A 23,331-nucleotide genomic window follows, 5' to 3' on the forward strand; every position below is an offset into this window, starting at 1 on the left:
TTCATCTGTGTTTAGGTCCTGAGCTCAGTGAGGAGACTTTCCCTACACTTCTTCTGATTAGCAAACTGATGAAGGTAAAGACGCTCATTTACAAAGCAGCCTTACTCTGTATAATCACAAAAAGTTTAAATGTCGCTTAGCCAGGTTATTCAAACATTCCTGTGTCGTTCCAGATGAGCCTTGACAAGTTGTACATGTCAGCAGCGAACCATGTGTTTGAGAAGAAGATGAAGCCTTTACTCTTAGAGAAGAGGAAAAAGGGTGAGGGCCACGGCTACAATAAGGAGACTTTCAAGGTGGCAAAGACAATGATGAAGTACATCCAGTGCATCCAGAGCCCGGAGTGGGCTGCAGCCACAGCCCACAAGATCACACAGGAGCTGCCACCAGGTCTGACCTGCAGATGAAACAATGCCATGACACTGCTTGTGTGTTTGCATGCATGTGCTGAATTGTTTTCTGCTCTCTGCAGGCTACGAGAAGACACAGTCTCTTAGGTTCTGTTTGGCTCTTGGAGAGGCCTGGCTGAAGGATCCAAACCTTGAGGTCATTATTTGTGTATTTGCATAAATTTAACAGTATAAACTTCAAACCTGTCACATTTTTATGTGGTTCGGTTTTCATAAACTGGTTGGTTTAAATCCACTCCCCTCTAATCCTGAGCAGGAGGCAGCGCGGGCCAGAGGGGAGACGTTTCTGTCCAAACTGAAGCTGCAGTTCCAGCGCTCGGCGACTGAGAACACCTTGATAACCAGCCAACTGAACAGCCCGGAGCATCTGAAACTCACCGGGCTGCCAGCCAGGCTCATAGTGGCCCTGTACGAGCACAGCAGTGTGGAGCAGCGCTACAGAGACTCAGGAAGCCAAACTTATCCTGGTGAGCACAATCTGACACAGCAGCCTTTTTAAGACCAACTTCATTTTCTTATGATCTCATCTTGGACATCAGCAGTTGTGCAAAGGATGACAACTGGATGAAAGTGTTCTGTAACATCCATATCATCCTCTTCTTTTGTTAACATTAAGATAAGATAAACCTTTATCAAGGGTGAATTCAGGTGTTTAAATATAAAATAAAACAAATAAATCATGGAATAAATGAAAAAAAAGCCTTAAAAGTTTAGAAAATGTCTCATTTAAACTCGTGTTTTCAAGGTATGGAATTTGCTTGAATTAAATATTAGTTTATAAGTTTTCAGCATAATCTGTTGTTTTATCTACCCAGTGAAACAAGAAAAACATCAAATATAGAATCAAAGTTAATATTAACAGCTGGTAAAATAAACTAATTATCAGTAGACATTGATTGCTTTGGGTATAAATTAATTAGTTTCCTCTTTCACGTTTGCATTCACAGTAACAGTTTAGGTGTGATGATGAAGTCTTTGAAAGTCTGGTAAATTCTGGTTCAGGTACCTTCACAGTGCTCTTAATCACCATTGATTCTTCTTGGATCATTTGCCCCCGAACAGATATTCACGCAGTGGTGAAGGAAATCGCCTCGATCAACAACGTGGATCTCTTTAAAATCCGTAACATGATGTTGGAAAAATGGATCTGCAAAACGGGCCCTGCTGTCACCAAGGTTTGTCTCTCTGAGTCCTGTTTTCATAAGCTAATCACAGCTTCTGTTCTTCTGCCTACATAGTGTTTTATCATATTTGGGACTTTGAGACATTTTTTTTTCTTTGATAAAGGATATTGGTATTCATGAATGTGCCAGCGACATCGAGGAGGACCCAGACTTAATGAGGTAGAGACACTTCGCTTTTCCTTTGTGCAGCTTTTTTGTCTCTGAATGCACTTTAAATATATTTCTAAATAATTACATTTTAATAAAAAAGAAAGCTTTCTGTTGTCTTATCCACTTTAAAAGGAACTTTGTGGAAGTTTGTGTTGATTTTGTTTTTGCATTAATTTGTTTTGGAAGGTTGAGAAAGATAGCTGCAAGTTATTTTGAAAACTATTTTAATTTAATAACCACAACTTACAACGGGATGTATAGCGATGGTGTAATGTATCTATTTGTGGCTAAGTAGGATAATAACTAATATGACTACAGTGAAACAAAATAAAATTTGTTTTAGCCATCAGTGTTTTCTCATATAGGTCATGAAGAGGCATCCATTTTAAAATTGAGGTTTCACAATAAACTCCTTGTAGTAGCTTTAAATATGTGCTTTTAACATAATGGTGATCAAATAAAAAAGTATTCTACAAATTGATCATACAAACAGATTTTTTATTTCAAGTAGAAAACTGTCACTTGCCTGTTGGTTTCTTTCCCTGTATAATCATTTTTATTTGTCGTGTCAGGGTGGTGTACATGCTGCAGTGCTGTCCCATGGATGATGCCGTCCGTCTTCTAAACCCTATCCTATCTGCCGAAACCTGGGTGAGTAATACATTTGCAATGAGTCCAAATTAAACAACGTGTCCAGAGAAATTGACTGATGTTGGGTTTTTTCGGATTTCCTCCTGTAGCCCCTCAGTGCTTCAGGGCTTCGCCTGACCTTCTGCCATCGGACTCGAGCGCTGCTTTGTCTCGTCCGCCTCACTGATCTAGCCACTCTGGAGGCTCAGCTGCAGATCCCCAGGACCGAAATTCAGTAATGGGAGACATGTTTAATAGTACTGATGGAATAATTAATGCCAACTTGGGGATAGTTCGGATATTTTTTGAAGTGAGGTTGTATGTTGTCCCATCCACAGTCAGTGACATGACATGACCCCAGTTTGGAGAAGCAGACAGGAGTATCAGCCCTGAACCGAAGCAATGTGCTGCTGAGGACAGGAAGCAAAACATATTTTGGTCACAAAAAAGGCCCACCTTAGAAACAAAACAAAAAAACATAATTTTAAGTGTACACTATATTAAGGACATTTCTGCTGCTTTTTCTAACTGTCTGACTCAGATGAAGAACTGAAGCCAGACTGAAACACCAGACTTTTAGCTTGTGCCTTCCTGGTTCCCCAAACTGGGTGCATGGCAGCTGCAATCTACTGTGTGTAAAACTCAGACTAGGGAAAAGTACCTACAAACCCCACGTCTCCCTCTTCTCGATCTAAACTATCCCCCTAAGTGGCGTGTCAGATGTTTTAATGTTTGTTTTTTGTATTTTTCCCCATGCAGTCATTACCTGAAGTGCTACATCTTTGTCTCTCAACTGGAGGCACTAAACATCCCGTATACGGTGCAGTCTTTCCTCAGTAGTCCCAAAGAGGGCTTGGTTAAAGGGCTGTGGAAGAACCACAGTCATGAGTCGCAGGTACTCTCTAACAAAACAAAGTAAACTATTTTGGCTAGTTGATTAATTTTAGCTTCACCCTATTAGAAATCTTATACACAAACTGCACACAAGAAAAGTGAAGCGCCCTTTGTTCTTTCAGGCGGTGCGGTTGGTGGCAGACCTGTGTTTGGAGTATCAGGTGTACGACCCTCAGCTGTGGAACAGTCTGCTTCAGAAGCTGCTAAGCTTCAACTTGGTGAGGGGAAAAGCAGCAAAGAAAACTGTTTTTTTTTCTCACAATTAGTCTCAAATTCAAGCAGTCAAATTCTATGAAAAGATGGATATAATGTGTGAGAAATATACTATATTCAATTGTCTGTTTTGTCGTTCTCCAGTCTTTGGAGACTTCAGTTGTGTATTTAGAAATAAAACCTGTGTGTTTTTCAGATCAATCACCTGCAGAAGGTGCTAGAGGCAGCGGTGGCTGTGCCTGCTTTGTGGGAGGTAACGGCAAAATTAATTGCTTTTATTTATAGTAATGCACATATTGTGTCATATCATCTGTTACTTCAGACATGTCACATGTTCATAGTTAAAGTAAAATATGGTGTAAGTGTATACAGTCATGGAAAAAAATATTAACCATTGTTTTCTTCAATTTCTTGTTCATTTTAATGCCTGGTACAACTAAAGGTACATTTGTTTGGGCAAATATAATAACAACAAAAATAGCTCATAAGAGTTTAATTTTAGAGCTGATATCTAGCCATTTTCCATGGCTTATAATAATAACCATAATCATTATCAAGAAAACCATGGAAAATGGCAAGATATCAGCTTTTAAATGAAACTCTTATGAGCTATTTTTGTTGTTATCATTATATTTGTCCAAATAAATGTACCTTTAGTTGTACCAGGCATTACAATGAACATGAAATTGGCGAAAACAAGGGTGGTCTAATAATTTTTTCCATGACTGTAACATTAATGTCTTCACTGTTCCGAAATATCACAAAAAAACAACAACTGAGAGCAGAGCCTGGACTCAGATAGTCGTTCTTCAACAGTGGCCGTAGCGATGGAGTCATGAAATGGGAGCAGAGAGCGACTTGGATATGAACTGCAAAAAAAAAAGGTTTAACAGCTGGAAACAAACAAGGAAGATGCAGTTAAATGTTAAATGTGACCACTGAAGCAGACGTGGAGCCAAAAATGAAAACTAACCATCACTGCTATATTATTAAATGATAATGAAGAAAGATAATTTCATTTTTTCATTTTCTCCCCAGATTTCCAGTTTCTCCAGGACCTGGAGGAGTGTGATTCTGGCATCTTTTGTCTCAGGTACTAAGTATATAATGAACAGAGTTCCCATAGTCATGGAAAAGTCATGGAATCTCACAATCTAATCTAATTAAGTCTTGGAATTAGTTAAATCCTTGAATGCTTCAGAAAGGTCATGGTATTTTTTGTTTTACTCTTTTTTTTTTTTTTTTTTCAGAGCTTGTCTGAGCTTGAGCCTACATATTGATTTTACCGCATTGTTTACCAGAATTGCATCCAGTGATGAACATTTTAGTATGGGTCCTTGAAAAGTCATGGAAAAAGTTTTGAATTGTGTCCATGAAATGTGTGGGAACCTTCCATAGTCATTCACTTCCATTGAATTCTAATGTAGGCTGATATTTGATAATTCCACCTTTTACAGCTTTGATCTAAATTATTTTTTTATACACAAGGGCCAGAAGGTGGCATGGGTCAATACATATATCTGTTTTTCTTACATTCTATTCTAAACGGTTTTACCTGTGCCTGCTAAAACACACTTGATATTGTCTTTGGTAGTGTGTTTATTATGTTTGCATGCCATTGTTAAATGTCTTGTTCTCCTTGCTTTGAGATGCAGCACCTAAAGACACACTGTCAACTTGTCAAGACTTTAAAACCCTGTTGCAGGAGTTTTGTTTAGGTTTTGAAAACAAGAACATAGACAGAAAAACAATATATATATAACACTAGGGCTGTTTCCACTACCGGGCAATACCCGGAATGAGGCGGGTCTCACTCGCCAAAACGCCCCTAATTTGAATACGAAAAAGTCCTGTCAATTTTTTTTCGACCCTGTCAAAGAGCAGGGTCTTTTTTCTCCCCTGAAAAAAGCCTTGTTACTGATTGGATAGATCGCTAAGCAGGATGTGACGTAGTACTCGACACCACAACAACACGCGCCATTTGTAAAAGCCAGCGAAGCAGTGTTCCCAACTAAGCGACTTTTTGCTATAATTAGCAACTTTTCGGCTCTTCTTAAGGAGCTGCGGGGCCGGCGGCTCGTTAAGAAGAGTCGAAGTGGCACATTCCTCCTGCAGCAGTCTCTCCCAGCTGCAGTCACAGAGCCACTTAGCGATCTCTGTTTGTTTACAACAAGCACCAGACACTATGCACAGTTAGCGATGCCGGTTAATTCACGATCACTATGTGTATGATAGTGAAGCTGTGCTTAATTAGCCCTGCTGCTTTGTTTATGATCAGCTGTTGACCTTGTGCACAGTTAGCGACGGAGGCCACCGTTGTGTCTCCCGTGTTTAATCCGTTGCGACGATCGAAAACCATACGTCACCTCCGGAGTCTCGTAAATCCCTCTGGGGGCCTTTTTGTAATGGAGACACGCAGAGTGAGTGGACTTTTGAGAGGGTGTGGCCTGAGACTTTCCCGGTGGCCACTCTTCCCCCTAATGGAAACACTGTTATTGGGAGGATGTTTTTTTCTCGTAGTAAATGCACTCCATTGTTACTTTTTTTTTAATCTATGAAGCCTCTTGATATAATAATTAATCTGTTTTCTTTTTGACAGCGTCTGTTCCTCTGAGTCCTGATCAACAGGCAACACTCTACAGGACCTTTGTTCTCCTCCTCAAGTATGCTTTACTCATATTTAAACATTTACAGATGACTGCTAGAATGAATCTGAACATTCGACAAATGCATTGATTGATTTAACTGCTCCTTAAGCCTGAATAAACATGACATATCCCACCTCGTATTCTAACCAGAAAATGCTACATTCGGAATAGGACCTAATTTGGGATAATTGAGCTCTCACAAAACTCATCCCCCAAAAGCTCCTCGTCCACTCATAGCCTTAGCAACCGTTACTAAGAGAAGATGGTCTGTCAAGCTTTGAGCTCTGAGCAACATGGTGAAACGCTGTGTATACAGGATTTGTAAATCTGACGACAGGTACCCTCAGTGTTTAGCAAGAGGAGTCATTCTTTTCCCCTTTTCCAAAACTCAAAAAACAAGGAGAGCGTTGCCGGCTGTGGATTAAACAGTGTGGGAGAGCCCTCTCCCAACTTAATATCACAAAGATCAACAGACACACGTATGTCTGCTCCAAGTTAAGCTGCTAGCTAAATAATGATTGTCTAGCTGTTAGATGAGATAACCCAAACTGGATTTAACAGCTGTGGTTCGAGTCAACTAGTATTCTACTAGTGCATAACTAGTCCAACAAACTAATGTTTATGACACGTCTGTCAAATTAGCACGCTAAGCTAGCTAGCAATGTTGCTAGGAGCTTATACAGGGCTCTACAATGCTAATAGCTAGCGTCGCTGTTTAAGTTAATGTACAGTCCTGTACTGTATATCTCAGTGTTGAACATAACGTCCCAACGGGCCATTATGAACCTATTTTAATCTTTGTAACATTCTGTGAATGGGCAGCCTACCTCGCGGAGGTATTACTCCAAAAACACTTGTTAAGTGCCGGTCCACTTCATGGCTGCTGACAGTCCTGGAAGCTTGCCGGGCGTAGTAACAGTAACTAAGGGTGCAGAGCTTTTTCGAAAGGTCAATGAAACAGGAATTGCTGTTTACGTGGAATACTGAATTTTGTTACATTCTGAGTTATTAGCGGAATATAAGTGTGCACATAAACAAAGTCATATTCTGTCCATGTTCATTCAAACTGTCTTGCCACTGGTCTTTCTTCCAAAGGTGCCCTTTCCTGTTGAATCAGGACCTGATAGGAATTGCCAATCGCTTCGCACAGTTCAGTCTGCCAGCCTTCGCCCTGGGAACTCTCCTTCTCATCCCCTGTGCCAATAAAAAGGCTCAGCAGATCCAGGTGTGTTGTCCGTGTCAATACAACATGTGAGAAAGACCCATTTGGCCCAAAGCGCAATGACATCGTCTTGACACTCACTGTGTGTCTGCTGTTTCCAGGGCTTTCTGTCTGTGTGTAACCCAGTCGCTGTGCTCGAGCAGGTGGAGGAGCTCATGAACACCGGGGAGTTAGCTGGAGTTCCCTCACAGGTGAGCTGTCGGTTTTGGTTTGTGGAAACTAAGTACACTCACTCAAAAACAATTTTAAGGTGCTTGTAATTTGCATGAGTATTTCCATTTTCCACTACATTTTGGGGCAAATATTGTACTCGTTACTCCACTAAATTTAGCTGCCAGCTTTAGTTACATTTCAGGTCAAGATTTAACATAAAAAAAGCGATTTTTTTTTTTTTAATTAAACCTCATAACAGTATATTTAGTAGTTAAAATGAACCATAGCTTTTCAAAATTAAAACGCTGCTTACATAAATGCATCAATAATAATAATAATCCAATAATATATGTGGAATATATAAAACAACATGAGTTGGTACATTTTGCATAATAAGTACTATTACTTGATACTTTAAGTACGTGCTGATACTTTTGTACTACTAAGTTTTGGATGATGGACTTTGACTTGCAGTGGAGTAATTTCACAGTGGTGTATTAGTACTTGTACTTAGGGAAGAGATCTGAATACTTTTCGTTAGAGGTGACTTTTCACTCTTTATACCACTTAACAGGAGAAGCACCTTTTCAGCTGCTTTTGTCTTTGACTCCTAAAACTGACATTTCACGCACTTAAACTGAAATCTTCATTCTACTTGAAACTGAAACATGAAATTCTTTCTTCTTGAGTCATTTTCCACAGCAACCAAACAGTGACAAACAGTTCGGTGAGGTCATTAAGTAACATGCGGGCATGGGAGTTGTTGTCATAACCACCATTGCAGGCAGCTTCTCACTTTAGGATTCCTTTAGTCTTTATCGTTCAGGAGGTTTTTACAGAGAGCTGAATTGTCAGCAGAGGTCTCCTACAAGAACCTTAATAAAGTAGTTTTACATTAAAAATACATTCTGTGAGGTAATATGAAAATAGCTTAAAATGCATATTTTAAAAATGAGCTTATGCAGCATGTGCATTCTAGAAATGTGGCTTAAAGCTGGATCAAAAGTAAATTCACTCAAGCAGTGCACTGATGCATGCACAAAGGAAACAAAAGGTTTAGGATAGGTCTCATTACTTTATGACATTTTAATGAAGAACAGTTACATAATGAACCTTTAAGTACTGTGTTTTGACTGCAGCTTTTTATGTTTTAACTCAGACTACTCTTTTTGTATTAAATCTTTCATAGTTTCGGTTCAAAAATCAACATGTTAAAAACCTAACTACTGTCTTAGTAACAGGTTGTGTAAGCAGGCATACATACTGGGGAAACATTGATGATTGTTTATTAGCAGCAGCATCAGTATAGCTGTTAAACAGGATGTTACAAAAGATGTGTGAAGGTGAGACCAATTGATGCTTTTGCTGTAAACAAAGACATCACCTGTAAGAGACAGGATGTCGGGTGCAATTAAACATGTATGCATTATTGCAGCTTTTACCTCCATTTCCTTTTGTTTGTATATGTATTATATTGTTGCCTACGTGATTCCTTAGATCAGGGAGACTGTATTAACCTTCATCAGCCAAAACGGCCAGCACCAGAAACTGCTGAAGACAAAACACTTCAAGCATCTGAAGCAGCTCATTGTGTCGAGTGGCCAACCTAACCAGGTGAAAGACTTGGTGGACTACCTGATCAGCCAGAACTGGTGAGAGTTTTTTTGTATAGTTTTGAATGCCAAATATCACAGGAAGGCAGCATTTCTGAATCAAGTGAGTCAAGAAAAACAACAATATGCTGATAAATGATACAGGCACCTGTTATGTGTTGGAAGTAGAGGGCTGAACACTAATCAAAGGGGAGAATACATCAAATATTACTGTACTGGAGATCCCATGTGACATACTGATTTGGCCACAATGTAGAATGTAGTTTGCAAACAAAGGGACAATCTGCATTATGCCAAAAATACCTGGATGCCGTACTGATATGGAGAAATCTCTGGTATGGACCAGTCCACCTCGCCCAGCGCTGTCCATAACCTTACACACAGCATACCACAATTAAAAACAATCGCAAGTTTAGATATGATACTATTTATGGTTGACATTTTTGTAATTTGCTTGAGTATTTCCATTTTTATGTAACCTTATGCTTCTACTCCATTACATTTTGGGGCAAATATTGTACTCGTTACTCCACTAAATTTAGCTGCCAGCTTTAGTTACATTTCAGGTCAAGATTTAGCATAAAAAAAGCGATTTTTTGGGGGGGGATTAAACCTCATAACAGTATATTTAGTAGTTGAAATGAACCATAGCTTTTCAAAATTAAAACGCTGCTTACATAAATGCATCAATAATAATAATAATAATCCAATAATATATGTGGAATATATAAAACAACATGAGTTGGTCCATTTTGCATAACAAGTACTTTTACTTGATACTTTTAATACGTTTTGATGCTGATACTTTTGTACTTTTACTTAAGTTTTGAATAATGGACTTTTACTTGCAGTGGAGTAATTTCACAGTGGTGTATTAGTACTTGTACTTGGGGAAAAGATCTGAATACTTTTCGTTAGAGGTGACTTTTCACTCTTTATACCACTTAACAGGAGAAGCACCTTTTCGGCTGCTTTCGTCTTTGACTCCTAAAACTATCATTGCACGCACTTAAACTGAAATCTTCATTCTACTTGAAAATGAAACATGAAATTCTTTCCTCTTGAGTCATTTTCTACAGCAAGCAAACAGTGACAAACAGTTTGGTGAGGTCATTAAGTAACATGCGGGCATGGGAGTTGTTGTCATAACCACAATTGCAGGCAGCTTCTCATTTTAGGATTCCTTTAGTCTTTATCGTTCTTTATAAATCGTTATTATTTATTTGTAGTTATTTAATCTTCTTGCATACGAAATGGCATATACAAGCAGTAAGTACTGATTTGGTCACAATGTAGTATGTAAACAAAGGGACAATCTGCATTATGCCAAAAATACCTGGATGCCGTACTGATGCGGAAAAATCTCTGGTATGAACCAGTCTACCTCGCCCAGCGCTGTCCATAACCGTACATACAGCAGGAACGTACAAACAGCATAAAAAAACAATCTCAAGTTAAGATATATGATACTATTTATGGTCGACATTTCCCCGCAATAGCTAGTGTATTTATCAATCCATCAACAAAAATTTGTGTGGAGTGATCCTTATGATGTTTCTGACATTGACATGCAAAATATTTGAGATGCACCGCTCAGTTTTATATCACATTTCCCAGGCTGAGTGTGTTTGGGGTTAACAAACTGTATTTTGTGATTCTAACTGAGCTATGCTGCTGTTTTAAAATGGATTCAATTTTATTTGAAGTTACAGCTTCAGATTGGGATTTATACAGGGCTCGAAATTGAATCGTCTTGACTTTTCTTGTTCAGCTCTTCCAGCCTATAATGGCTGACTGGCACCTGACCGAAAGCATTTGAGCTTTTTTTAAATGTAAGATTAGAGTTCTTCATGTTCTTTTGTTCTTTTTATCTCTCAGTCAAGACGATGCAGACTCCCTCGCTCACGAGTACATGAAGCATCGAGAGCACCAAAGAGGGAAATCGCCGACAAACAGCTCTTCTTCACCAAGCTGCCTGAAGGTAAACTGCGATGAAATGGAGAAATATTAAAGCCGCTGTCTTCATCGTATTCCTTCAGATTGTGCACCTTTTGTGTTTCACCATTGTTGCTGCTTTATTGATCTGACCCGATTCTTCTTTCATTTGTTTTTCAGGAATTTCTCAAGATGCAAAATGGAGTTTCGAATTGAAGTGACACTACTTCTGCAGCCGTATTCATGTTTTCTTACTTGGTCTCTCTTGGGCTGAGATGCAATATTTGCACTTACCTATCTTTCAATTGCTCATGTAATATTTGAATAAATGCTTTTCTTTATTGTTTGGGAATTGAAGAATTTTTGAGGAAAAAAAAGTAGTTTTGATGCAGCAGATCAACACTTAAAGCCTATGAATCTATGTCTTTTATATTATTACCTCAAAGCTTGTTTATTATGAGGTGTATATTGTTATAACTGCTGGCTAACATGCCTGTAGAACCTGATAATGTAATAAATTCCCGTTAATGTAATAAAAATCTGCACTTGAGTGCATTGAAAATGTAATAAAACCTGATAATGTAATAACTTCCCAATAATGTAATAAAGTGCATTTCCCAATAATGTAATACACTTTTTACCAATAATGTAATAAAGTATTACATTAATGGGAGGTTATTACATTATCAAATTAGCCTTCATATCGCAAGTCCTGATAATGTAATAATTCCCCAATATTGTAATAATTTAACAGAAGACCACCCATTACTTGGGTTCAAGTGGTGATACTGTGTAGGCAACTCTAGCTCAAGAGCTCTAGCGCCACCAACAGGTCAAAGTTGAATGTTTATTAACTTTTGACCCGTTCATCCGTTTTTCTCAAAGGATGTATCACTGGAACCCTTGGGCCAATCCGAGCTCAATGAATCCTCAATGGGGTTTTTCGGCCATATTGGATTTTCCGCCATCTTTGATTTGATCAAAAACCTTTAAAAGGCCTCTCTTATCACAAATTTTGTCTAACCTTCTCTAAACTTGGCCCAGATGATCTTCCGACCATGACAAACAAATGCATTTAACATCTTTTGAAATTCAATGGCACTTGGCTGTGACAGCCAATCAAACTTGATGGTGAGGTCGCCAAACAGGAAGTAAGCCCATTTCTCAGTAACCCTTTAGCATATCTTAACCAAACTTGGTACATATGACATTATGACATCATCATATGACCCAAAACATCTGGTGACCTTTGACCTCTAGGGGGCCACATATTCTGTCCAATCTTCATGAAACTTGGCATATGATCTTCAGACCAAGTTGAACAAATGTGTCAAACAGCTTTTTCAAATTCAAAACCATTTGGCTCTCTGACAGCCATGATAATCTTGAGTACAGTATCTCTAGAATGCATTGGTGCAAGTGATTCAAATTTGGTATGAGTGTTTGTAGGGACTTAAAGATTAATTGATTTGATGATGAAGGTCAAAGGTCAATCCTCTGGTAAAGCTGTCAGAGTTATGGTTTGGGCGTAGGACGCACAGATGCACCACCAACAGCCTCATTGGCTCCCATATTAAAAACGCAGGGAGATTTCTATAAGAAGGGAGATGTAACAGTTTTTTTAGATTGCTCTAACAAAGCTATTTTTTCATTTTTCTTAAAAAAAAAAACATACGTAGACGTTCAGGAAGAACTCAGGACGCTCAAAGTGAAGTCGGATCAATGATAGGTATTATGGTTTTGCCAAAAATGCTTTCTGTTCAAGGGCCAGAAATTCCAGTCCACCTCTGGCTGCTGTCACTCTTTCATTAACAGGTGTCAGTTAATTCTGTTGATTGCTTTGATCTGATTGCCTTTGATCTTTGATGTGATTACAGTGACAGATACACACACACATGCGCGTAAGCACGCACACATGCATACACATGCTTCAAACACACACACACATATTTTGAGGTTAAAGGGCATAGTTTGAAATCTCTGAAGAATCTCATCATAATGTACACACACCGGCAGTAGCCCCCGTGGCCCTTTCAGAATTTCCCCAGAGGAAATTTTCTAGTTTCATATAATATTCACATTCAATAACGATAATACATTGTCTATTTGCTATTGGTTTATGGATTATACACCAGTTCAGTATATGGATGCCGAAAGAAAGTTCAAATCCATGTTCAAAATAGCCATGATGAAGACATCAACTCTCAATAAAGAAGTTCTAAAATGAGGTTGCTTTTCTGGATAGGTTGCTTTTGTTGTGTGTTGAAATTAACTGAATAAATACAAAATTGTTGCATTTGGAGTCCACTGCCATTTGCCAGTGATATTTAAAAAGTTCAGAGCACTGTTGGTAACACTGTATATTACTGGCTTTTCTGGATATAGGTTGCTTTTGTTGTGTGTTGAAATTAAATAAATAAACAAATACAAAATTGTTGCATTTGGAGTCCACTGCAATTTGCCAGTGATATTTAACGAGCTCAGAACACAGTTGGTAACACTTTATTTTACAGGGTCCCTAATACAATGTAACCTATGTACTTAGTAAAAAGTTAAGTGTTACTGCACTGTTTGAGCAGTGCTTTGTAGCCTAATATTGCTGTTGATTATGTGAAAATGTTCTGAAAGCACTAGGCACAAGTAGTGACATATAGTTTGAAATACAAAATAATCAATTCCAAAAACGTATAAAAGCTGCAAGCAATGATGAAGGGGCATGTTAGTGGATGGCACCAAGGCTGGTTGAGACCAGGTTTTTTCCTAGGTTCTAAGCCGGTTTAATGTCAATAATAGTTAAAGTTTAACACCAGGATGCTCAAAGATCAGAATGGCAGCCAAATTCTGATGTGCAAAATAGTTTTGGAGCTATTTGGAGAGGTCTGGCAATATCATCAGACATTGAAAAATAAGTTTGCAATCCACTTATGTGAAGATATAGGAGTTAAAACACATTTACGATATTGCACCGCCCCCTAGATGTCAAAGGTCACCAAATTATTTAGGTGTTCCCAGGATGAGGTCATAACTATATACCAAGTTTGGTTAAGATATGTTAAAGGGTTGCTGAGAAATGGGCTAACTTCCTGTTTGGCGACTTAGCCATTAAGTGTGATTGGTTGTCACAGCCAAGCACCTTTAGATTTCAAGAAGCTGTTGAATGCATTTGTGTGTAATGGTCTCGTTTGTGAAAAACGGATGAACGGGTCAAAAGTTAATATACATTCAACTTTGACCTGTTGGTGGCACTAGAGCTCTTGAGCTAGGGTTGCCTACACAGTATCACCACTCAAACCAAATTTGAAGCACTTGCACCAATGCATTCTAGAGATACTGTACTCAAGATTATCATGGCTGTCAGAGAGCCAAATGGTTTTGAATTTGAAAAAGCTGTTTGACACATTTGTTCAACTTGGTCTGAAGATCATATGCCAAGTTTCATGACGATTGGATAGAATATGGGGCCCCCTAGAGGTCAAAGGTCACCAGATGTGTTGGGTCATATGATGATGTCATATGTACCAAGTTTGGTTAAGATTTGCTAAAGGGTTACTGAGAAATGGGCTTACTTCCTGTTTGGCGACCTCACCATCAAGTTTGATTGGCTGTCACAGCCAAGTGCCTTTGAATTTCAAGAAGATGTTGAATGCATTTGTGTGTCATGGTCGGAAGATCATCTGGGCCAAGTTTAGAGAAGGTTAGACAAAACTTGTGATAAGAGATAGCCTGGGTATACCCAGACTGCCTTGCACGCTCAATTTCATTTCGAACTGCCAAAGGGTCTGGAAACCAGAGAGGTTTCTTGGCCCTGTTTTAGGGATCCAATCACAGAACGGGGAGGGACGGCAAGACGATGACACGTACTACCCGGCAGACGCTTGTAGTTTTCTTACGGATCCAACATGGCTGCAGCAGACGCGAAACTCTCTTTAGCTGTAGATGGTGTTTTAAATAGTTTAGAGCGAAAGTTGAAAGGCGAAAGGTCTCTCGGCGGCTCCGCTGGAGAACTGGAGAACTGGAGAAGCAAAGCAGCAAGCAACACTCTCACAGACACACACACAACAAACATCAATTTCTGTAGCTCTACTACGTCATCTGGTATAACTGATACGATTGGCTAAGAGCTACCTACAGACGCTTTTGATAGACATTCTAAGCGCCCAATAAACGGCTCCGGAGGATCGTAAACCACACCTCCTCTACGGAGAAATGAATGGCTGGTTGCCAGATTAGATCTCATTTGAGATTAGTCTGGTGTTAGCCAGGCTAGATAAAAGAGGCCTTTTAAAGGTTTTTGATCAAATCAAAGATGGCGGAAAATCCAATATGGCCGAAAAACCCCATTGAGGATGCATTGAGCTCGGATTGGCCCAAGGGTTCCAGTGATACATCCTTTGAGAAAAACGGATGAACGGGTCAAAAGTTAATAAACATTCAACTTTGACCTGTTGGTGGCGCTAGAGCTCTTGAGCTAGAGTTGCCTACACAGTATCACCACTTGAACCCAAGTAATGGGTGGTCTTCTGTTAAATTATTACAATATTGGGGAATTATTACATTATCAGGACTTGCGATATGAAGGCTAATTTGATAATGTAATAACCTCCCATTAATGTAATACTTTATTACATTATTGGTAAAAAGTGTATTACATTATTGGGAAATGCACTTTATTACATTATCGGGAAGTTATTACATTATCAGGTTTTATTACATTTTCGATGCACTCAAGTGCAGATTTTTATTACATTAACAGGGTTATTACATTATCAGGTTCTACAATGCCTTAAGGAACGGTTTTATGACAACAATATGCAGTTGTACATCATGTTAAGAGCTTTTAAAATTACATTAATTCATGCCAGGGAGATAAAATAACAATGTGCAGGGGGAAAAACATTTACTGTTTACAAACACCAACCAATTTGCTACATAGTATACCTTTTAAACACTGTTTTTTCATTTTGTGTTGTAAAAAACGTATTTCCACCAAAAAGTCTTCTGCCTGAGTGGCAGGTATTTGTCACAACACTTGAGTCTATATTTAGTGACCTTATTTAAGGTGTACTTCTTGGCATCACTACTGTAATTTCTAATGTAAGAGTCATACGTAAACCATCATATAGCAGACAACCACACTGAGGCCCCTCTGAACTTGACAGATCGTAACATCTCTTTCTGTGTGATTTTTAAGAGTTATTATCCCAAAAGGTTCAAGGGTATACAGCTCAGTCCGTTTTTTTAATGAGGGTGAAACTCACATCAGTCAAGTTCAGCTTTTATTTGGTAAAAGAGGATCAGTGGGTGCACACAGATGCAGAAGAGCTCAGGGAGTTGATGAGTGGGTGAACCACATACACCATATTTCAAGAAGATGCTTCCTGTCAGACTCATCAGTAGAGGAAGGGCAAAACCTCATTTAATCCCACAAAGGTAGTCGACTGAAGTCTACTCTCATTTAAGAATGATAAATGCTGCATGACGTGCTCTGTGACTAGAAGTAATGGCCTGTTGTTTTTTTTCCTTTAGTGTTGGGTTGAAATTGCACAATTTACGAATAAAAGCCCCAAATTCCATGTTTTATATTATATAATGATATACACTGCTCAAAAAAAGGAACACTAAAAATAACACATCCTAGATCTAAATGAATTAAATATTCTTATTAAATATTTTGTTCTTTACATAGTTGAATGTGCTGACAACAAAATCACACAAAAATGACCAATGGAAATCAAATTTATTAACCCATGGAGGTCTGGATTTGGAGTCACACTCAAAATTAAAGTGGAAAAACACTACAGGCTGATCCAACTTTGATGTAATGTTCTTAAAACAAGTCAAAATGAGGCTCAGTAGTGTGTGTGGCCTCCACGTGCCTGTATGACCTCCCTACAACGCCTGGGCACGCTCCTGATGAGGTGGTGATGGTCTCCTGAGGGATCTCCTCCCAGACCTGGACTAAAGCATCCGCCAACTCCTGGACAGTCTGTGGTGCAACGTGGCGTTGGTGGATGGAGCGAGACATGATGTCCTCGATGTGCTCAATTGGATTCAGGTCTGGGGAACGGTCGGGCCAGTCCATAGCATCAATGCCTTCATCTTGCAGGAACTGCTGACACACTCCAGCCACATGAGGTCTAGCATTGTCTTGCATTAGGAGGAACCCAGGGCCAACCGCACCAGCATATGGTCTCACAATGGGTCTGAGGATCTCATCTCGGTACCTAATGGCAGTCAGGCTACCTCTAGCTTTTCAAAATTAAAACGGTGCTTACATAAATGCATCAATAATAATAATCCAATAATATATGTGGAATATATAAAACAACACAAGTTGGTCCATTTTGCATAATAAGTACTTTTACTTGATACTTTAAGTACGTGCTGATACTTGTGTACTACTAAGTTTTGGATTTGTTTCATTGTTCAGGAGGTTTTTACAGAGAGCTGAATTGTCAGCAGAGGTCTCCTACAAGAACCTTAATAAAGTAGTTTTACATAAAAAATACATTCTGTGAGGTAATATGAAAATAGCTTAAAATGCATATTTTAAAAATGAGCTTATGCAGCATGTGCATTTTAGAAATGTGGCTTAAAGCTGGATCAAAAGTAAATTCACTCAACCAGTGCACTGATGCATGCACAAAGGAAACAAAAGGTTTAGGATAGGTCTCATTACTTTATGACATTTTAATGAAGAACAGTTACATAATGAACCTTTAAGTACTGTGTTTTGACTGCAGCTTTTTATGTTTTAACACAGACTACTCTTTTTGTATTAAATGTTTCATAGTTTCAGTTCAAAAATCCACATGTTAAAAACCTAACTACTGTCTTAGTAACAGGTCGTGTAAGCAGGCATACATACTGGGGAAACATTGATGATTATTTATTAGCAGCAGCATCAGTATAGCTGTTAAACAGGAAGTTACAAAAGATGTGTGAAGGTGAGACCAAGTGATGCTTTTGCTGTAAACAAAGACATCACCTGTAAGAGACAGGATGTCGGGTGCAATTAAACATGTATGCATTATTGCAGCTTTTACCTCCATTTCCTTTTGTTTGTATATGTATTATATTGTTGCCTACGTGATTCCTTAGGTCAGGAATAAACAAAGATAATTTGCTATAAACAAAGACATCACCTGTAAGAGACAGGATGTCCGGTGCAACAATGTAGAATGTAGTTTGCAAACAAAGGGACAATCTGCATTATGCCAAAAATACCTGGATGCCGTACTGATATGGAGAAATCTCTGGTATGGACCAGTCCACCTCGCCCAGCGCTGTCCATAACCTTACACACAGCAGGAACTTACACACAGCATACCAAAAACAATTGCAAGTTTAGATATATGAAACTGTTTATGGTTGACATTTTTGTCATTTGCTTGAGTATTTCCATTTTTATGTAACCTTATACTTCTACTCCACTACATTTTGGGGCAAATATTGTACTCGTTACTCCACTAAATTTAGCTGCCAGCTTAAGTTACATTTCAGGTCAAGATTTAACATAAAAAAGCGATAATTGTTTTTGATTAAACCTCATAAAAGTATATTTATTAGTTAAAATGAACCATAACTTTTCCCAATTAAAATGCTGCTTACATAAATGCATCAATAATAATAACTTGAAAATTTCCTCTGGGGAAATTCTGAAAGGGCCACGGGGGCTACTGCCAGTGTGTGTACACTATGGTGAGATTCTTCGGAGATTTCAAACAATTAATACTAGTAATGTTATGATACTATATAATATACAAGAAGCACACCTACCACAAGCATTCAAAGTGTGTGTGTGTGTGTGTGTACACTTTGTGTATCTGGAGGAGTGTGCGCGCATTTGTGTGTATGTAACGAAAATCGCATAAAGTTACCTGTGTGTGTGCTAACTCGGAACAGAGGTGGACAGACTGGAATTTCTGGCCTCGAACAGAAAGCCTTTTTGGCAAAACCATAATACCTATCATTGATCTGACTTCACTTTAAGCGTCCTGAGTTCTTCCTGAACGTCTACATATGTTTTTTTTAAAGAAAAATGAAAAAATAGCTTTGTTAGAGCGATCTAAAAAAACTGTTACATCTCCCTTTTTCATAAATCTTCCTGCGTTTTTAATATGGGAGCCAATGAGGCTGTTGGTGCGTGTTGATGGCGCATCTGTGCGTCCTACGCCCAAACTATAACTTTGACAGCTTTACCAGAGGATTGTGAGTGAGAAGACAAATTTTCCTACGTTTCTATGTATAACTTATTTCTGTAGAGTGGAATTTGTGGCCTGGAGCGCAGTTTTCAAATTTATTTTTTGACAGTTTTTTCTCTCCCTCTACACTCTGGCGATGATGTCACACACTGTGACACGAACATTCCGTGCAATACACACCCATTATAATCTCAGAATTTCTCCAAAAAAGATCATGGTCACTGAACAGGGATTTATAAAAAACTATATGGCCTATAGAAACGTGGATTAATACAACGATACACAAGACTTGTGTCTACTGTTTAAAGTTTAAATGGAGTCTCTAGCTGAAATTATGCCAGAGAAGTAGACGTTTGAAAATCTCCAATTATTGTTCTTTTTCGCTCATTTTCTTTTGGCCGTCCCATTCATTTCAATGCAAAATTTTGGGCAGTTTTTCGCGACTTATGTCACGAAAAAAAAAATTTCCGTAGAGAAAAGCTAAATGACATGTAATGTAATGTAATGAAATTGAATCATCTTGACTTTTCCTGTTCAGCTCTTCCAGCCTATAATGGCTGACTGGCACCTGACCGAATGCATTTGAGCTTTTTTTAAATGTAAGATTAGAGTTCTTCATGTTCTTTTGTTCTTTTTATCTCTCAGTCAGGACGATGCAGACTCCCTCGCTCACGAGTACATGAAGCACCGAGAGCACCAAAGAGGGAAATCGCTGACAAACAGCTCTTCTTCACCGAGCTGCCTGAAAGTAAACTGACGTCCTGCTTTAGTCTGCGATGAAATGGAGAAATATTTAAGCCGCTGTCTTCATCGTATTCCTTCAGATTGTGCACCTTTTGGGTTTCACCATTGTTGCTGCTTTATTGATCTGACCCGATTCTTCTTTCATTTGTTTTTCAGGAATTTCTCAAGATGCAAAATGGAGTTTCGGATTGAAGTGACACTACTTCTGCAGCCGTATTTATGTTTTCTTACTTGGTCTCTCTTGGGCTGAGATGCAATATTTGCACTTACCTATCTTTCAATTGCTCATGTAATATTTGAATAAATGCTTTTCTTTATTGTTTGGGAATTGAAGAATTTTTGAGGAAAAAAAAGTAGTTTTGATGCAGCAGATCAACACTTAAAGCCTATGAATCTATGTCTTTTATATTATTACCTCAAAGCTTGTTTATTATGAGGTGTATATTGTTATAACTGCTGGCTAACATGCCTTAAGGCATTAGTTCTCAACCTTTTTGAGACACGACCCCCAATTTAACATGCATGTTGTCCGAGACCCCCGCTCACTGAACACAATCTCACACGCACAATTCAGATCACCCAAAGAAGAAACAAAATGACCAAAAAAAGGAAACAAAATGACCAAAAAAGACACAAATTGACCACAAAATGACCAAAAAAGTCACAAAATGACCACAAAAGACACAAAATGACCACAAAAGACACAAGATGACCAGAAAAGACACAAAATGACTAAGAAGACACTAAATGACCGAAGAAAGACACAAAATAACCAAAAAAGACACAAAATGACCAAAAAAAGAGACACAAAATTACAAAAAAAGGAAACAAAATTACCAAAAAAGACACAAATTGACCACAAAATGATCAAAAAAAGACACAAAATGACCAAAAAAGACACAAAATGACAAAAAAACAAAACGCAAAATGACCAAAAAGAGACATTAAGTGACCAAAAAGGCTAAAACACATGAACACTTTAACACAGTGGAGACAGAGCTGACTTCCAAAATGATTTGGCGACCCCCAGAAATCATCTCGCGACCCCAATTGGGGTTCCGACCCCAAGGTTGAGAATAGCTGCCTTAAGGAACGGTTTTATGACAACAATATGTAGTTGTATATCATGTTAAGAGCTTTAAAATTACATTAATTCATGCCAGGGAGATAAAATAACAATGCAGGGGAAAAACATTTACTGTTTACAAACACCAACCAATTTGCTACATAGTATACCTTTTAAACACTGTTTTTTAATTTTGTGTTGTAATAAACTTATTTCCACCAAGTGTTCTGCCTGAGTGGCAGGTATTTGTCACAACACTTGAGTCTATATTTAGTGACCTTATTTAAAGGGTACTTTTTGGCATCACTACTGTAATTTCTAATGAGTCATATGTAAACCAACATATAGCAGACAACCACACTGAGGCCCCTCTGAACTTGACAGATCGTAACATCTCTTTCTGTGTGATTTTTAAGAGTTATTATCCCAAAAGGTTCAAGGGTATACAGCTCAGTCCGTTTTTTTAATGAGGGTGAAACTCACATCAGTCAAGTTCAGCTTTTATTTGGTAAAAGAGGATCAGTGGGTGCACACAGATGCAGAAGAGCTCAGGGCGTTGATGAGTGGGTGAACCACATACACCATATTTCAAGAAGATGCTTCCTGTCAGACTCATCAGTAGAGGAAAGGCGAAACCTCATTTAATTCCACAAAGGTAGTCGACTGAAGTCTACTCTCATTTAAGAATGATAAATGCTGCATGGCGTGCTCTGTGACTAGAAATAAAGGCCTCTTTGTTTTTTTGTACAATTTGTAAATTGCACAATTTACAAATAAAAGCCCCAAATTCCATGTTTTATATTATATAATGATATACACTGCTCAAAAAAAGGAACACTAAAAATAACACATCCTAGATCTAAATGAATTAAATATTCTTATTAAATATTTTGTTCTTTACATAGTTGAATGTGCTGACAACAAAATCACACAAAAATGATCAATGGAAATCAAATTTATTAACCCATGGAGGTTTGGATTTGGAGTCACACTCAAAATTAAAGTGGAAAAACACTACAGGCTGATCCAACTTTGATGTAATGTTCTTAAAACAAGTCAAAATGAGGCTCAGTAGTGTGTGTGGCCTCCACGTGCCTGTATGACCTCCCTACAACGCCTGGGCACGCTCCTGATGAGGTGGTGATGGTCTCCTGAGGGATCTCCTCCCAGACCTGGACTAAAGCATCCGCCAACTCCTGGACAGTCTGTGGTGCAACGTGGCGTTGGTGGATGGAGCGAGACATGATGTCCTCGATGTGCTCAATTGGATTCAGGTCTGGGGAACGGGCGGGCCAGTCCATAGCATCAATGCCTTCGTCTTGCAGGAACTGCTGACACACTCCAGCCACATGAGGTCTAGCATTGTCTTGCATTAGGAGGAACCCAGGGCCAACCGCACCAGCATATGGTCTCACAATGGGTCTGAGGATCTCATCTCGGTACCTAATGGCAGTCAGGCTAATTCTGGCGAGCACATGGAGGGCTGTGCGGACCCCAAAGAAATGCCACCCCACACCATTACTGACCCACTGCCAAATCGGTCATGCTGGAGGATGTTGCAGGCAGCAGAACGTTCTCCACGGCGTCTCCACACGTCTGTCACATATGCTCAGTGTGAACCTGCTTTCATCTGTGAAGAGCACAGGGTGCCAGTGGCGAATTTGCCAATCTTTGTGTTCTCTGGCAAATGCCAAACGTCCTGCACAGTGTTGGGCTGTTAGCACAACTCCCACCTGTGGACGTCGGGCCCTCATACCACCCTCATGGAGTCTGTTTCTGACCGTTTGAGCAGACACATGCACATTTGTGGCCTGCTGGAGGTCATTCTGCAGGGCTCTGGCAGTGCTCCTCCTGTTCCTCCTTGCACAAAGGTAGCGGAGGTGGCGGTCCTGCTGCTGTGTTGTTGCCCTCCTACGGCCTCCTCCACGTCTCCTGATGTACTGGCCTGTCTCCTGGTAGCGCCTCCATGCTCTGGACACTACACTGACAGACACAGCAAACCTTCTTGCCACAGCTCGCATTGATGTGCCATCCTGGATGAGCTGCACTACCTGAGCCACTTGTGTGGGTTGTAGACTCCATCTCATGCTACCACTACAGTGAAAGCACCGCCAGCATTCAAAAGTGACCAAAACATACAGCCAGAAAGCATAGGAACTGAGGAGTGGTGTGTGGTCACCACCTGTAGAACCACTCCTTTATTGGGGGTGTCTTGCTAATTGCCTATAATTTCCATCTGTTGTCTATTCCATTTGCACAACAGCA

General features: G+C 39.2%; 1 protein-coding gene across 2 annotated transcripts in view; it reads left to right on the top strand.

The window, feature by feature from the left end:
• Positions 1–20,475, top strand: part of kntc1 (kinetochore associated 1) — a 38,283-nt gene extending 17,808 nt beyond the window's left edge. Inside the window, exons 45-62 of one of the 2 annotated variants that reach the window (XM_059336776.1) lie at positions 16–74; positions 174–390; positions 473–546; positions 667–877; positions 1,473–1,585; positions 1,698–1,753; positions 2,317–2,395; positions 2,485–2,609; positions 3,134–3,269; positions 3,391–3,486; positions 3,678–3,734; positions 4,520–4,574; positions 6,081–6,144; positions 7,225–7,354; positions 7,453–7,542; positions 9,002–9,156; positions 19,902–20,004; positions 20,157–20,475. In XM_059336776.1, the coding sequence (XP_059192759.1) occupies positions 16–74; positions 174–390; positions 473–546; positions 667–877; positions 1,473–1,585; positions 1,698–1,753; positions 2,317–2,395; positions 2,485–2,609; positions 3,134–3,269; positions 3,391–3,486; positions 3,678–3,734; positions 4,520–4,574; positions 6,081–6,144; positions 7,225–7,354; positions 7,453–7,542; positions 9,002–9,156; positions 19,902–20,004; positions 20,157–20,192 (1,856 nt within the window). In that variant the 3' untranslated portion in view covers positions 20,193–20,475. Of the gene's footprint in view, positions 1–15; positions 75–173; positions 391–472; positions 547–666; positions 878–1,472; positions 1,586–1,697; positions 1,754–2,316; positions 2,396–2,484; positions 2,610–3,133; positions 3,270–3,390; positions 3,487–3,677; positions 3,735–4,519; positions 4,575–6,080; positions 6,145–7,224; positions 7,355–7,452; positions 7,543–9,001; positions 9,157–10,995; positions 11,099–11,232; positions 11,399–19,901; positions 20,005–20,156 lie in introns of those variants that run through there. The other variant, XM_059336774.1, reaches the window with a different exon arrangement.
• Positions 20,476–23,331: the final 2,856 nt, after the last annotated feature.

This window comes from Centropristis striata, chromosome 7 (genome assembly GCF_030273125.1).
Source record: "Centropristis striata isolate RG_2023a ecotype Rhode Island chromosome 7, C.striata_1.0, whole genome shotgun sequence".
Lineage (NCBI taxonomy): Eukaryota > Metazoa > Chordata > Actinopteri > Perciformes > Serranidae > Centropristis > Centropristis striata.